The following is a 12,932-nucleotide window of genomic DNA, read 5'->3' as shown; positions in this document are numbered from 1 at the left end:
TCGGCTGTGGCTCTCAACATCTCCCCGTACGGGCCACCAAATGCCGCAGTCTGGCTGGGCACAATCAGGAGCCACTTGTCAAAAGAAACTAACTTTATTTTTAGAACCACACACGCCAAACAAAACAGCCTCTCAGGAAAAACCCTCAGAGCCTCAACTGCCACCACCGGCTTTCCACAAGCCTCTCTCTCCCACACAAGCTTCTCTCCACCTCCCACAATCCTCCTGCTCTTGAGGCCGATTGGCTGGGTCACATGGGCGGAGCCAAAAAAGTCCCCCAATGAGCAGCTCCGTGGTCTGAAAGGGCAGGGAAACAGTCCAATGAGCATCACCGCAGAGGAGCCAATCAGCTAGATGTTGCTGGGGCCGCTGTGAGCCAATCATCAGCCGGCAGCTGGAAGTTTGCTGGGGCCCCTTCAGCTGTGGCTCTCCACAATTTGTAATTTCACCTTTATTATACATAGTTTTCACAGAAATTTAGGTGTGGATTCTTTATATTCTTTTCCATTTTTCTATGTATTCTAGAAAGTTTTTAATTATTATAGCTTTGTTTTTTACTTTTATTTTTTGTCGTGTAGGGAATTAAACTCACAGCCTAATCAATGCTAGACAATTTCTCTACCAATGAGCTATATCCCCAGCCCCAACTGTTGTAGTTTTATAGTTTGTTTGATATTTGGTTAATCTGTATTTTTTTATTGACAAAATTCTCTTCCATTTTTACATATTTTCTCTTCTAGCTTGAGAAGCTCTTTGAAAAATATTATTTGGGATTTGGTTACTAGTCATCAAATTTGTAGATGGGAGTTGTCTTTAATAATATGGTCATATTGTCAGTAAATTGAAGCATTAGATGAGATTGGTTGGAAGAAAATCTCTCTCTCTTTTTTTTTTGCTTTCCCACATTTTTTTATTGGTGCACTATGTTTGTAAGTACCGATGGGATTCATTGTTATATATTCACACTGTCTCCTTTTTTTTTTTTTTTTTTGATATTTTAACTACTTTTTATCTGAGAAATGATAGGATTGGATATGTGATAGTGTAGTTGTCTTAATTTTCTGGTTGTCTAATGACTTAAGAAAGTAAGTCATTAGCTTGATGACTAGTCAAGCTTTCTTTTAGGCTTTTTTGTTTTCCTCTTCCATTTCTTGAGGTATGTGTATCTCAAGGATATTCTTATTAATCAGTTAACAGACTGTCACAATTGTTTGGCCTTATGGCGAATTAGTAACAAATATCAGACTGTTAGGATTTCTAGAGTGTTTATTATTACAAATTGCCAAAACTTTGGGCATTGTAGACTTCAGTGTGCCAGATTATTGTACTTTTAAGACATGAAGAAAATGAAGAAAAAGTGAAAGTGATAACGATTATTCGAAATATGACTTTCAGAATGCTAGAGGAAATTATTTAAAGAAGGCAAAGTGCAATCCATTATAGATCAGTTGATCTGTTTTATTCCAAAAATTTCTAATGCACAGCCTTTTCGAATGAAGAATAAAAAAACATTTTAAATTTCTTCTCACAGTACTTGTAAAATAATTTGAATGGCAAGTACATGAAAGCATTTTTGTTAAGGGATGATTAATTGAAGTAGAAGTATTAGCAAATTAGAAAGACTTTAAATACATAGAATACCATAGTTGCTAAAAGTATCTTAATAAAATTTAATGTAGGAATTTGGGTTTGGGTTCAAAAACAATTTGTGGGACTGATTTATTTGCAGATTTGGTCTTTTTGAAGCCATGTCTGCTATTGAAATGATGGATCCCAAGATGGATGCTGGCATGATTGGCAATCAAGTTAATCGAAAAGTTCTCAATTTTGAACAAGCTATCAAGGTTGTATTTTTTGTGTTTTCTTTTACCTTTTGTTACTTCATATGTTAAAACCTGTGCTTAATAATGAAATCAAACATACTATAACTGTTAAAGCGGATTTTTTTGAAAGCAACTCAAGTATGATAAACAAGAATTAGTTCTAACATTTACCAATCTACCTTTTGAACTCTAGAAATTAATTATTTGAGGTCTTCCTTATAAACTTGCTCTAAATTTGTGCATTTGTGTATTTTTAACTTAATTTTTGAAAGCATTTTAGTATATATTCAAATACCAGGATAATTGGCTTGGAAGATTACATTTTATGTAATAATATATTAAGCAAATGATAATGGTATGAGTTTAAAATTTACTCAATGCCAGTTGAATTAGAAATTCATTTGTAGTTGCCAGAAATTGCATACTTTATGAAGAAAGAGTAGCTACGCAAAGTGAACATTATTAACAAAATTTACAAGTAGTTAAAAAACTTGAGGAAAATAGTTTTAAATTGAAACTTTTTTTAATAAGTAGTTTTGATTATTAGAATGAATCATATTTATGAATGCTTAAAACTAATTTGAACTGTGCTTTAAAGTACTTGTGATTTTACTTTTTATTATAAAGGTCTTTGTTGTTTCACATTAAAGTATTTGATGATCTATTTAGAATATATACTTTCTATAATTATTATTTGAAAATTAAAAATAAAATTTACAAAGTATTATTTTAAGAATACAAAGTTAATTTGGTGTCTTAGCTATGTCAAATGATGAGCTATCATTTTCTTAGAATTGCTGTTTTTAGATATCAAATCTTTGAAATCCAAAATGCTACTGCACATAGTAACCATAAATATTAAAAATTTCTGCTTACCTGTCATATTTTTTCCTTTTTTTAGGATGGCACCATTAAAATTAAAGACCTTACCTTGCCCGAGTTGATAGGGATAATGGATACATGTTTTTGCTGTTTGGTAAGAATTAAAATAAGACTGCTGGTTAATTAAACAAACAAAACTTTGATCTACCTAAATCTTTGAATTTTAAAATATATACCCAATGTTGAGTATGAAGTATATGCAATGCCAGGTTCTCTAAGATTTACATAAGATTAGCGAGCTAAATAACGCCATAGGGAATAGCATTTTAATTTCCATCTGGGTGCTTTTAGACTCCCATTTTCTTTGTAAAGGGATAATTTCTTTACAATTAAGATATTATAGCTATTATTTTGAGTACCCTTTTTGTTCTCAAATTACCCAGAGAAATAAATCTGTAATTAGAAGTTTCAATAAGGTAAACATAATTGAAACAAAGGGTGGTTTGAATTGGCTTTGGAGAGATTTTTGTCCAATCTAGGGTAAGTTCTGAAGTCCTTTCTGAAGGAAAATTTTTTAATGTTTTTCTACTGGATATATGTCTCCCTGATAGTATTGTTTAGTTGTGGAGAAATTCTCATTTGTACTGCTCCCTACCCCTCTTCTGACCATCCGTTTTTTGTTTTTTTTTTAATTGCTATTTAAAAAGATTGTTCTTAGGAACATGTAATAATTATTAATTTGTTCGTTTAACAAATAGATTGCCAAGAGTGAGAGAAGCGCACACACAATATAATTTTCTTTTAGGTCTTATATCTGTTAGTTACCTGTGTTTTCTTGTATCATTTAGGGTTACATTGCTAACATGGATCATGGCCCTACTCCTAATCCTGATCCTTTGTCTTCCAAAGCTGTCTCTTTCCCTCAAAGATATTTTCATTATCTTTTAGCATTTTACAGTTCTAGTAGGGTAGGAGAGGGAGACAGAGGATTGGTCCAGAGAGACATAAAAAGAAAATATTCTTTTTTTTTTTTTAGGTAGGCTTTTTTAAATATTTTATTTTATTTTTTTAGTTTTCGGCGGACACAACATCTTTGTTTGTATGTGGTGCTGAGGATCAAACCCTGGCCGCACGCATGCTAGGCGAGCTCGCTACCGCTTGAGCCACAACCCCAGCCCCAAAGAAAATATTCTTACAAGTAAATGTTTTCATAATTGTGCTGTGGGGGCAGAGAGGAGGAGATAATTATGTATGAAGAATGGTAGGAATGACAAGATGATGGGATTATGGAATTGTAGGCAAAACAGTATACACACACACACACAGAGCATAGTTATGGCAGAGTAAAAATATCCCATTTTGGGGACTCCTGAAAAAAGCTACTTGTGGATGAAGTCTGGCATGGACCCAAGTGGGAGGTGTGTGAGACTAGAGGAGGTAGAAAAGGTAAACAAAAGGAGGAGTTTTGCCAAAGTTGAGGATCTATTTTGTGAGTCTTTTGGAACTATATTTAAGAGTTTTGTTTTTTAATTTTTTTTTAGTTGTAGATGAACATAATATTTATTTGTTTTTATGCAGTGCCTGGGATTGAACCTAGTGCCTCATACATGTTAGGCAATCCCTCTACCACTGAGCCACAACTGTGGCCCCTAGAGTTTGGGTTTTAATTATCAGATGGTTTTTAATCTGAAAAGTCTCTCTTCTGCACAATAGTCATTCCAGATATACACCTTAATTATAATATTTTACACAACCAGTTTCATTTTGTAATGGAGTAGCATTTGTCTTGTTCCCTTGCACTGTGTAACTTGGACAAATTACATAAACTCTTTAACTCTGTTTCCTTCCATGTGAAAGGAGAAAAATACCATATTTCTCTGGGTGTTATGGAAAAATGAGATAAAGTTATATGAAAATACCTAGCATAAATTCTTGGTACATAAATAGTTAGTTTTGACTATTGTTGATATTCCTAGCTTCCATCTTAGAGTAAAAAAGTGTTGAATGCTTATCTTTATGTTCTACAATGGTCCCTCTGGTTAAGGGTATTAAATTGGAGATGAAAGGCATGAAAACCATTGTAGTTTCTTGTAGTCATCTTAGGTAAAATGATGCTGTTGGTTGAGTTAGTGATGGCGAGGACAAAAAGGAAGAGCTGAATGAGAGGCAAAGAATCTGATTAGTTCTAAATTGTGAATTCCCCAATTTATGGATTTGTATTGACTATGTTGTGGAATTGATTGTATTTGAATACTACTTAAAGAATCACTGTTTAATTTCATTAGTCTCCAAGTATATCACAAACTGAATTATATGTGAAAATGCTTTTCATAGATGGCTAATCATTTGTAGTGCAGGCTGATTATCCCTAATCTGAAAATTCAAAATCTGAAAGATTTTGAGCAGTGACACAATGCTCAAAAGTTTCAGATTGCAGCCAGTTACAGTGGTACATCCCTGTAATCCTACTGGCTTGGGAAGCTGAGGCCGGTGGATTGTGAGTTCAAAGACAGCCTCAGCAACTTAGCAATGCCCTGAGCAACTCAGCAAGACCTTGTCTCTAAATGAATTATTAAAAAGGGATGGGGATATGGATCAGTTGTTAAGTGCCCCCTAGGTTCAGTGCCTGGTACCAAAAAAAAAATAAAAAGTTTTTAGATATCAGATTAGGGACACTTAGCAGATAAATTTTGTGCATATTTTCTATATCCAAAATACTCTGAAATCTGAAACATTTCTGGTCCTAAGGATTTTGGATAAGGGACATTCAACCTGTACATTATTCTTGAAAAACTTTAGTCAGTGAAAGTGAATTCTAGTTCTTTTCTGACCTTGTCTTAATTGTCTTTTAAATCTTGTGATTAAGCTCAAGGTTGCACTCTGGCCTTTGTTGGATCAATTTAAACTTTGCAGACTCTGTATCACCTTAAAAATGTATATTCTTTTATTTCTTTATAGATAACATGGTTAGAAGGCCATTCCTTGGCACAGACAGTATTTACGTGCCTTTATATTCATAATCCAGACTTTATAGAAGATCCTGCCATGAAAGCTTTTGCTCTGGGAATCTTGAAAATCTGTGACATTGCAAGGGAAAAAGTAAATAAAGCAGCTGTTTTTGAAGAGGTAAGAATTTGTATCATTAAAATTCTTAAAGCACTTAGATCATTTAATTCTCTGTATATTTAAATTATTTTATGATGAATATTTTTGCCCACCTATATGGTTATGAATGGTATTTAAAAATATTGCTATTGCTGGGTGTGGTGGTTTAATGCCTATAGTCACAGCTACTCATGAGGCTAAAAATGGGAGGATTGCTTGAGCCCAGAGAGTTCAAGACCAGCTTGAGCAACAGCCAAACGCTGTCTTAGGAACTTTGGCTAATGTAATACAGATTTTTTTTTTTAAAGGGCTTTTATCTTATTATATTTCCTCTATCAATACCATTCATCGAGCATCTGTTGTATATAAAATAGCATTCCTGGTTTTTTTTGTTTGTTTGTTTTTGTTGGTACCGTGGATTGAACAAACTGGAGGCATTTAACCCCTGAGCCACATCCCCAAACCTTTTTTATTTTTTATTTTGAGATAGGGTGTCACTAAGTTGCTCAGGGCTGATCTAAGTTTCTGAGGCTGGCCTCTAGTTTGTGATCTTCCTGTCTCAGCATTTTGTAATCCCAAACCACAGGAATTACAGGTGTGTGCCACCATGCCCAGCTTAAGTGGTATTCTTCATATTGTGGATATTCACACAGAAAGTAGAAGAGATAGCCCTTACTCTCAAGACTTTTACAACACAAAAAGGCTGGCTGTACTCTCTCAGTCTTTTGATAAGAAGCAGCTAAGAAAATTAAGAGTATGAAGAATATTTTAGATTATAGACATTTTCTTCAAGTTTGTTCTGAGTACTCACTGAAGGAAATATTGTGAATTTTAGGCAATTTTTTTTCTCCTTATAAAAAACAAGGCTTCACATACTGATAATTGTAAGGGAAAATGTGATCCCATTTGAAATTATTGATATTTATTTTTGTTGAGTGCTTTTATTTGTTGAAATTAAGTTCCTTTTTAATGCTGTTACTGATCCAAAATAAGTACCTTAGGCTCCAGCAGTGATTCAGTACAGAATGTGTAAAACTTACCCAAATTTATATTACATATGTGGGAATAGTTAAATATATATCCAGTGTGGTTGTCTACATTTGAATGTATGGGTTGTGAGTTGTTTGGAACACAGTTTTTGAACCATCATTGGTTGTTTAGCTAAATACTTGTACTGATGTGAGTGTCATTATGGAAGATCTTATCCATTTAGTTGGAATTTAAAAAAAGATCAGATTGAGTTAATACATAAGAAGAGAAATACAAATTTAAAAATATATATTTGTATTCTCAAGGGATACCTGAAAGGACATCAATCAGTGGGTCAGAATATTGATTGAATAAATATTCCTGGAATAGTGGGTTAGCACTCTTGAAAATCTTTATCTTCATTTTACATCAAGGTAAATTTCAGAAAGATGAAGTATTTTAACTATAAAAAACATTTTTAAGCCAGGTGCAATGGCAGACGCCTATAATCCCAGTGGCTTGAGAGGCTGAGGCAGAAGGATTGCTCGTTCAAAACCAGCCTCAGCAAATTATCGAGGCCTTAAGAAACTCAGCAAAACCCCTGTCTCTAAAATACAAAAAAGGGCTGAGGATGTGGCTCAGTGGTTGAGTGCCCCTGAGTTCAATCCCCAGTACACACGCGCACAAAAAAATTTTAAATCAGGAAGAGATAGTGGCAGAAAATGAAATGTCCTTTAGCATAAAATGTTTAATCTTGCCTAACAAGTGCAAGTTAAACTGAGGTACCTGGGTTGGGGATGTGGCTCAAGTGGTCGTCTGCTTGCCTGGCATGCGTGGGGCACTGGGTTTGATCCTCAGCACCACATAAAAAATAAAAAATAAAGATGTTGTGTCCACCGAAAACTAAAAAATAAATATTAAAACAAATTCTCTCTCTCTCTCTCTCTCTTTAAAAAAACAACAACTGAGATACCATTTTTTACACATCACTGACCAATATTAGAAATTTTCTATAATACATAGGTTAATGAGGATGGGAAAACAGGCACTCACATGCTGGGGGGGGGTCGTGTGTATGAATGATAGGGTCAGTCATTTTCCCTCCTTTTTAATCCTAAAGAACATTATTTGTAAATAATTTCAAATTAATAGTAGTTTAAGTAATGACCTGAAAAACACTGTATATTCCTTATATAGCTGCTAATAAATATGTTGTCCCTTTGATTTTTTTCACTTTTTCTCTTACATATCTTATATATATATTTTATTTGTGTGCTTTCCCCCTCCTGAACTGTTGGAGAGTAAATTGCACATAGTTCCTACCTCTTTCCCCCAAACATCTCATTGTGCATCAGCCTCCAAAAATCTGTAATAATACTACTGAGTGCTGTGGTGCATACCTATAATCCCAGCTACTTGGAGGCTGAGGCAGGATTGCAGATTTGAGGCCACTTTGGGCAATTTAGTGAGATCCTGTATAAAAACAAAAAATGAAAAAAGGGTGGGAATGCAGCTCAACAGTACTTGCCTAGCATGTATGTATAAGGCCCTAGGGTTCAATCTCAGTACCATGAAACAGCGAGAAAGAGAGAAATATTTATAGTATTCATATTCTGTGTCTGCCAACTAATCAGTTTTTCTTAGTAATTTGCCCTACAGTATAAAATTGAGTCTGGAATTATATCCTGCATTTAATGCATATCTGTTTAGTACCCTTTAGTATCTACAGATCCTCAGCTTTTCTTTGTGTCTAATGGTGTGGATATTTTTGAGGGACACAGCCTTCCTCTGCTTTCTCTCTTTTTTAGGGGGTGGTGGTGTAGGGATTGAACCCATGGGTACCGAACCACTGACCCACATCCCCAGCTCTTTTTTTTGTATTTTATTCAGAGACATGGTTTTGCTAAGTTGCTTAGGACCTGGCTAAATTGTTGAGGCTAGCTTTGAACTCTCAATCCACCTGCCTTAGCCTCCTGAGCTGCTGGAATTACAGGTGTGCGCCAACATGCCCGGCTGTTTTCCCTCTTTTTAATAGCATGCACTTTGGATGGGATTTGTGTGCTCTTTCCTCATGACTAGATTTAGATTATGTAATTGTGGTTGGAACAAAAGTTATGTCCTATATTTCTCCACTCTATGTGGAGGCATAGAGTGTCCAACATTCCGTTACTGGTGGTAGTCCTTTTGATCAGTCAGGGTGTTGTCCATTACTATATGATTACTGTTTTTTCCCCTTCTCTTGGAGCAATCTGTTGGGAAACACTGTAAGATCATAAAAATATCTTGCTCATTAAAGTCTCTCCCCCTAGATAAAGCATTTGTTCGTGATACTTTTCTGAACTGATCTTAACTGTGATGGTTGAAAAATGAGGATTTTTCTAACTCTGGTATTCCTTTCATATATATCAGTTGAGAGTTTTCATTGTAAGCAAGACGTGTACTTTTTGAATGTGTAAAATGATATAACTTTTTTGGGCTGGGGATGTGGCTCAAGAGGTAACGCGCTCGCCTGGCATGCGCGTGGCACTGGGTTCGATCCTCAGCACCACATAAAAATAAAGAGTTGTGTCCACTGAAAAATAAATATTAAAAAAAAATTCTCTCTCTCCTCTCTCTCTCTTTAAATGTTATAACTTTAAAAGAGCAATATGGCAATATTATAAGTTAAAATGCACATATTTGACTCAGCAGTTTTACTTCTAGCACTCTATCCTGAAAATATCTGTACAAGGGTATTAATTATAGTGTTGCTTATAATAACTAAAATCTGAAAACTACCTCTATCAATAAAGGACTCAAATAAAAGATGCTATAATAGTAGTAGAGTGCTTACTTACCACATGCAAGGCCTCTGGTTTGATACCCAGCACTGCAAACAAAACAAAACAAAAAAAAACCTAACTGCATATCATTGAGTAAATGCTGCCTCTTAAGAGGAAGTAGATTTGTATGTACAGATAAGATCTCCAAAAAAAGAAAAATCAGGTGTAGAAAAGCATATCTACCTTGTTACTTTTAAAAAAAAAACAAGGAGATAGTTCAATCTTCATACACAAGAGATGATGGGTACTGAGGGTTGGGGTATATTCCTATTTGTACTAAATATATCAGTAAGAGTTTTAGTAGTAAAGTTTTTATTTTTTACTTTTTTAAAATAAACGTTTTAATACTAGAAGAAATTGTAATTGGTATTCTGTATGTATGATGGATGAAGGACATAAACATGGGAGAAAATTTAACCTTAGCATAATTCAGGAAATGCAAATTAAAATAATTGGTAGTTCACTTTTCATCTGTAAAATTTTTTATATGAGAACATTAATGTTGGAAAGGATGTGGGGATGCATTAATACAGCTGTTTTGGAAAGGAGCTTAACAGTATGTTTACCAAGAGTCGTGAACGTGTTAATGACCCTTAAACTAGCTACTTCACCTTTCGAACTCAGCCTGAGCCAGGTGTGGTGGCACATGCCAGTAATCTCAGCAACTCATGTGTCTGAGGCAAGAGAATTGCCAAATTCTAGGCCAGCTTCAGCAATTTAGTGAGATCTCCTTCAAGATATAAACAATAAATAAATAAAAAGGTCCGGGGATATAGCTTTCCGGTGAAAGTGCCCCTTTACCTTCAGTTCCCAATACCAAAAAAAAAAAAAAAAACAACAACAACAACAAAAACAAACCCCACTCAGGCTGAAAGAAAGAATTAGATGTATGGACACTTTGTGCCTAAAATATATTAGTAAGAGTTTTTAGTAGTAAATAATAAAAATCAACCAAAGTGCTACTGTTAGGGTTGTGGTTGAAATAAGTTATGGATAACTTATTACATATAGTTTATTATACATGTAGAATATATAACTTTTAGTTTGACATTAAAAGATTTAAAAAACAACATTCAGTGTGACCAACTTTGTAAAATAAAACTGGAAAGAAATATAACCAAAGATTAGTCCCTGGGCTGGAAAAATTTTATTTTTCCTGTTTTGCTAAACTTTCATATTTTCAGATTTTTTTTCTTAATTTTATAATTAGGAAAAAAGGTGATTGCCTGGCAAAAGTCCTTATGACATCTGATAAAATAATTTACTTAATTGATCTTATTTAATCATTCTTGAATCATTTTATTATTTAGGAATGATTTAATGAATAGTGAGCAAATTATTCATTTGCTTGAAATGTATGCTTCTGAAGTTCCTTGTTGCTGCTATATCTTGTTCTGGGATATGTCTCCTAAACATTTTTCTTAGTATCTTAAGTCACATGTGCAAAATGGGAACCACAGTTCCCCTATGAAACCACTTATCTTCTTGTGTTCTGTGTTTTGCAAAATGAAATTGGTACAGTTATCTTAGATTAACTTATTTTCTCTTTACCCCTTAAATACAGATTCCTCTGTTTTGACTGGAAAATATCTTTATCCTGTTTTTTTCTTTGCTTTCATTTTCCCTTATAATTGGCTTCAGGTTTTAGATTCTGTGAAAAGTTCTGAACTCTTCTCTCTGATCCAGTCTTTTCTTTCAGATCCATTCTCTACCTGCCCACCAATTATCTTCCAAAAAACAAGCTATACCATAGTTTGGTTATTTAAAAATTTTTGCGTGTGTATGTATGTGTGTGTGTTTGTTTATTGGTATCAGGGATGGAAACCAGGGGGGCTTACCACTGAAGTACATCCCAAGTCTTTTTATTTTAAGATAGGGTCTTGCTAGTTGCCAAGGGTTCCCCACCTTACTGGGAGGCTGGCCTTGAACTTGAGATCCTCCAGCCTGAACCCCAAGAGATTACAGGTGTGTGCCACTACACCCTACTGGTATGTGTTTTAATTAAAAAAAAAAAAATTCTGTGTATTTAAAAAGTGAAATAGCTCATAAGATTTATAAAGAAAAATATTCATTTCCATGTTTCTGAATAAGTTTATATTCTTATTGGGTTTGAGGGTTTCATAATTTTAGGTATACTATATCAGGATTTAGCATTTACAGATAATTCCTTTGCCCCAAATATTAATTCAACTTTTGGGTAAATTATAATTTAGTGCTAAAGGTATTATGATTATTGATGGTGGACTGGTCAAAGTAGTCCATACTTACACTTCCTTTTTTTCTACAAACTTTTTCTTGGAGATCATGGTGTCTCTTTTGTGTGTTTTTTTTTATGTACTTTTATCTAATTTTGGCCCTCTTATTGTAAAATATATCAGGTAATATAACAGTTGTATACATATTGCATACATAAGAAATGCCCCTCTTTTTTTTTTTTTTTTTACATTTTTTTTTATTGGTTGTTCAAAACATTACAAAGCTCTTGACATATCATATTTCATACATTTGATTCAAGTGGGTTTTGAACTCCCAAATTTTACCCCAAATACAGATTGCAGAATCACGTCGGTTACACATCTACATTTTTACATAATGCCCTATTAGTAACTGTTGTATTCTGCTACCTTTCCTATCCTCTACTATCTCCCCTCCCCTCCCCTCCCATCTTCTCTCTCTACCCCATCTACTGTAATTCATTTCTCTCCTTGTTTATTTTCCCATTCCCCTCACAACCTCTTATATGTAATTTTGTATAACAATGAGGATCTCCATTACCATGCAATTTCCCTTTTCTCTCCCTTTCCCTCCCACCTCATGTATCTGTTTAATGTTAATCTTTTCTTCCTGCTCTTCCTCCCTGCTTTGTTCTTAGTTGCTCTCATTATATCAAAGAAGACATTTGGTATTTGTTTTTTAGGGATTGACTAGCTTCACTAAGCATAATCTGCTCTAGTGCCATCCATTTCCCTGCAAATTCCATGATTTTTGTCATTTTTTAGTGCTGTATAATACTCCATTGTGTATAAATGCCACTTTTTTTTTTATCCATTCATCTATTGAAGGGCATCTGGGTTGGTTCCACAGTCTAGCGATTGTGAATTGTGCTCCTATGAACATCGATGTAGCAGTATCCCTGTAGTATGCTCTTTTAAGGTCTTCAGGGAATAGTCCGAGAAGGGCAATAGCTGGGTCAAATGGTGGTTCCATTCCCATCTTTCCCAGGAATCTCCATACTGCTTTCCAAATTGGCCGCACCAGTTTGCAGTCCCACCAGCAATGTACAAGAGTACCCTTTTCCCCACATCCTCTCCAGCACTTGTTGTTGTTTGACTTCCTAATGGCTGCCAATCTTACTGGAGTGAGATGGTATCTTAGGGTGGTTTTGATTTGC

General features: G+C 34.6%; 1 protein-coding gene across 3 annotated transcripts in view; it reads left to right on the top strand.

Annotated features, from left to right (window-relative positions):
* Naa35 (N-alpha-acetyltransferase 35, NatC auxiliary subunit) overlaps positions 1-12,932 on the top strand; it is a 118,839-nt gene that overhangs the window by 21,332 nt on the left and 84,575 nt on the right. For all 3 annotated transcript variants that reach the window (XM_027920586.3, XM_071600502.1, XM_027920587.3), the window contains exons 4-6: positions 1,730-1,844; positions 2,725-2,799; positions 5,604-5,771. In XM_027920586.3, coding sequence (XP_027776387.1) covers positions 1,730-1,844; positions 2,725-2,799; positions 5,604-5,771 — 358 coding nt within the window. The remainder of the gene's footprint in view (positions 1-1,729; positions 1,845-2,724; positions 2,800-5,603; positions 5,772-12,932) is intronic.

This window comes from Marmota flaviventris, chromosome 13, assembly GCF_047511675.1.
Source record: "Marmota flaviventris isolate mMarFla1 chromosome 13, mMarFla1.hap1, whole genome shotgun sequence".
Classification (NCBI taxonomy): domain Eukaryota; kingdom Metazoa; phylum Chordata; class Mammalia; order Rodentia; family Sciuridae; genus Marmota; species Marmota flaviventris.
The sequence above is the reverse complement of the archived record's forward strand: the minus strand, read 5'-3'. Positions and strand labels throughout refer to the sequence as shown.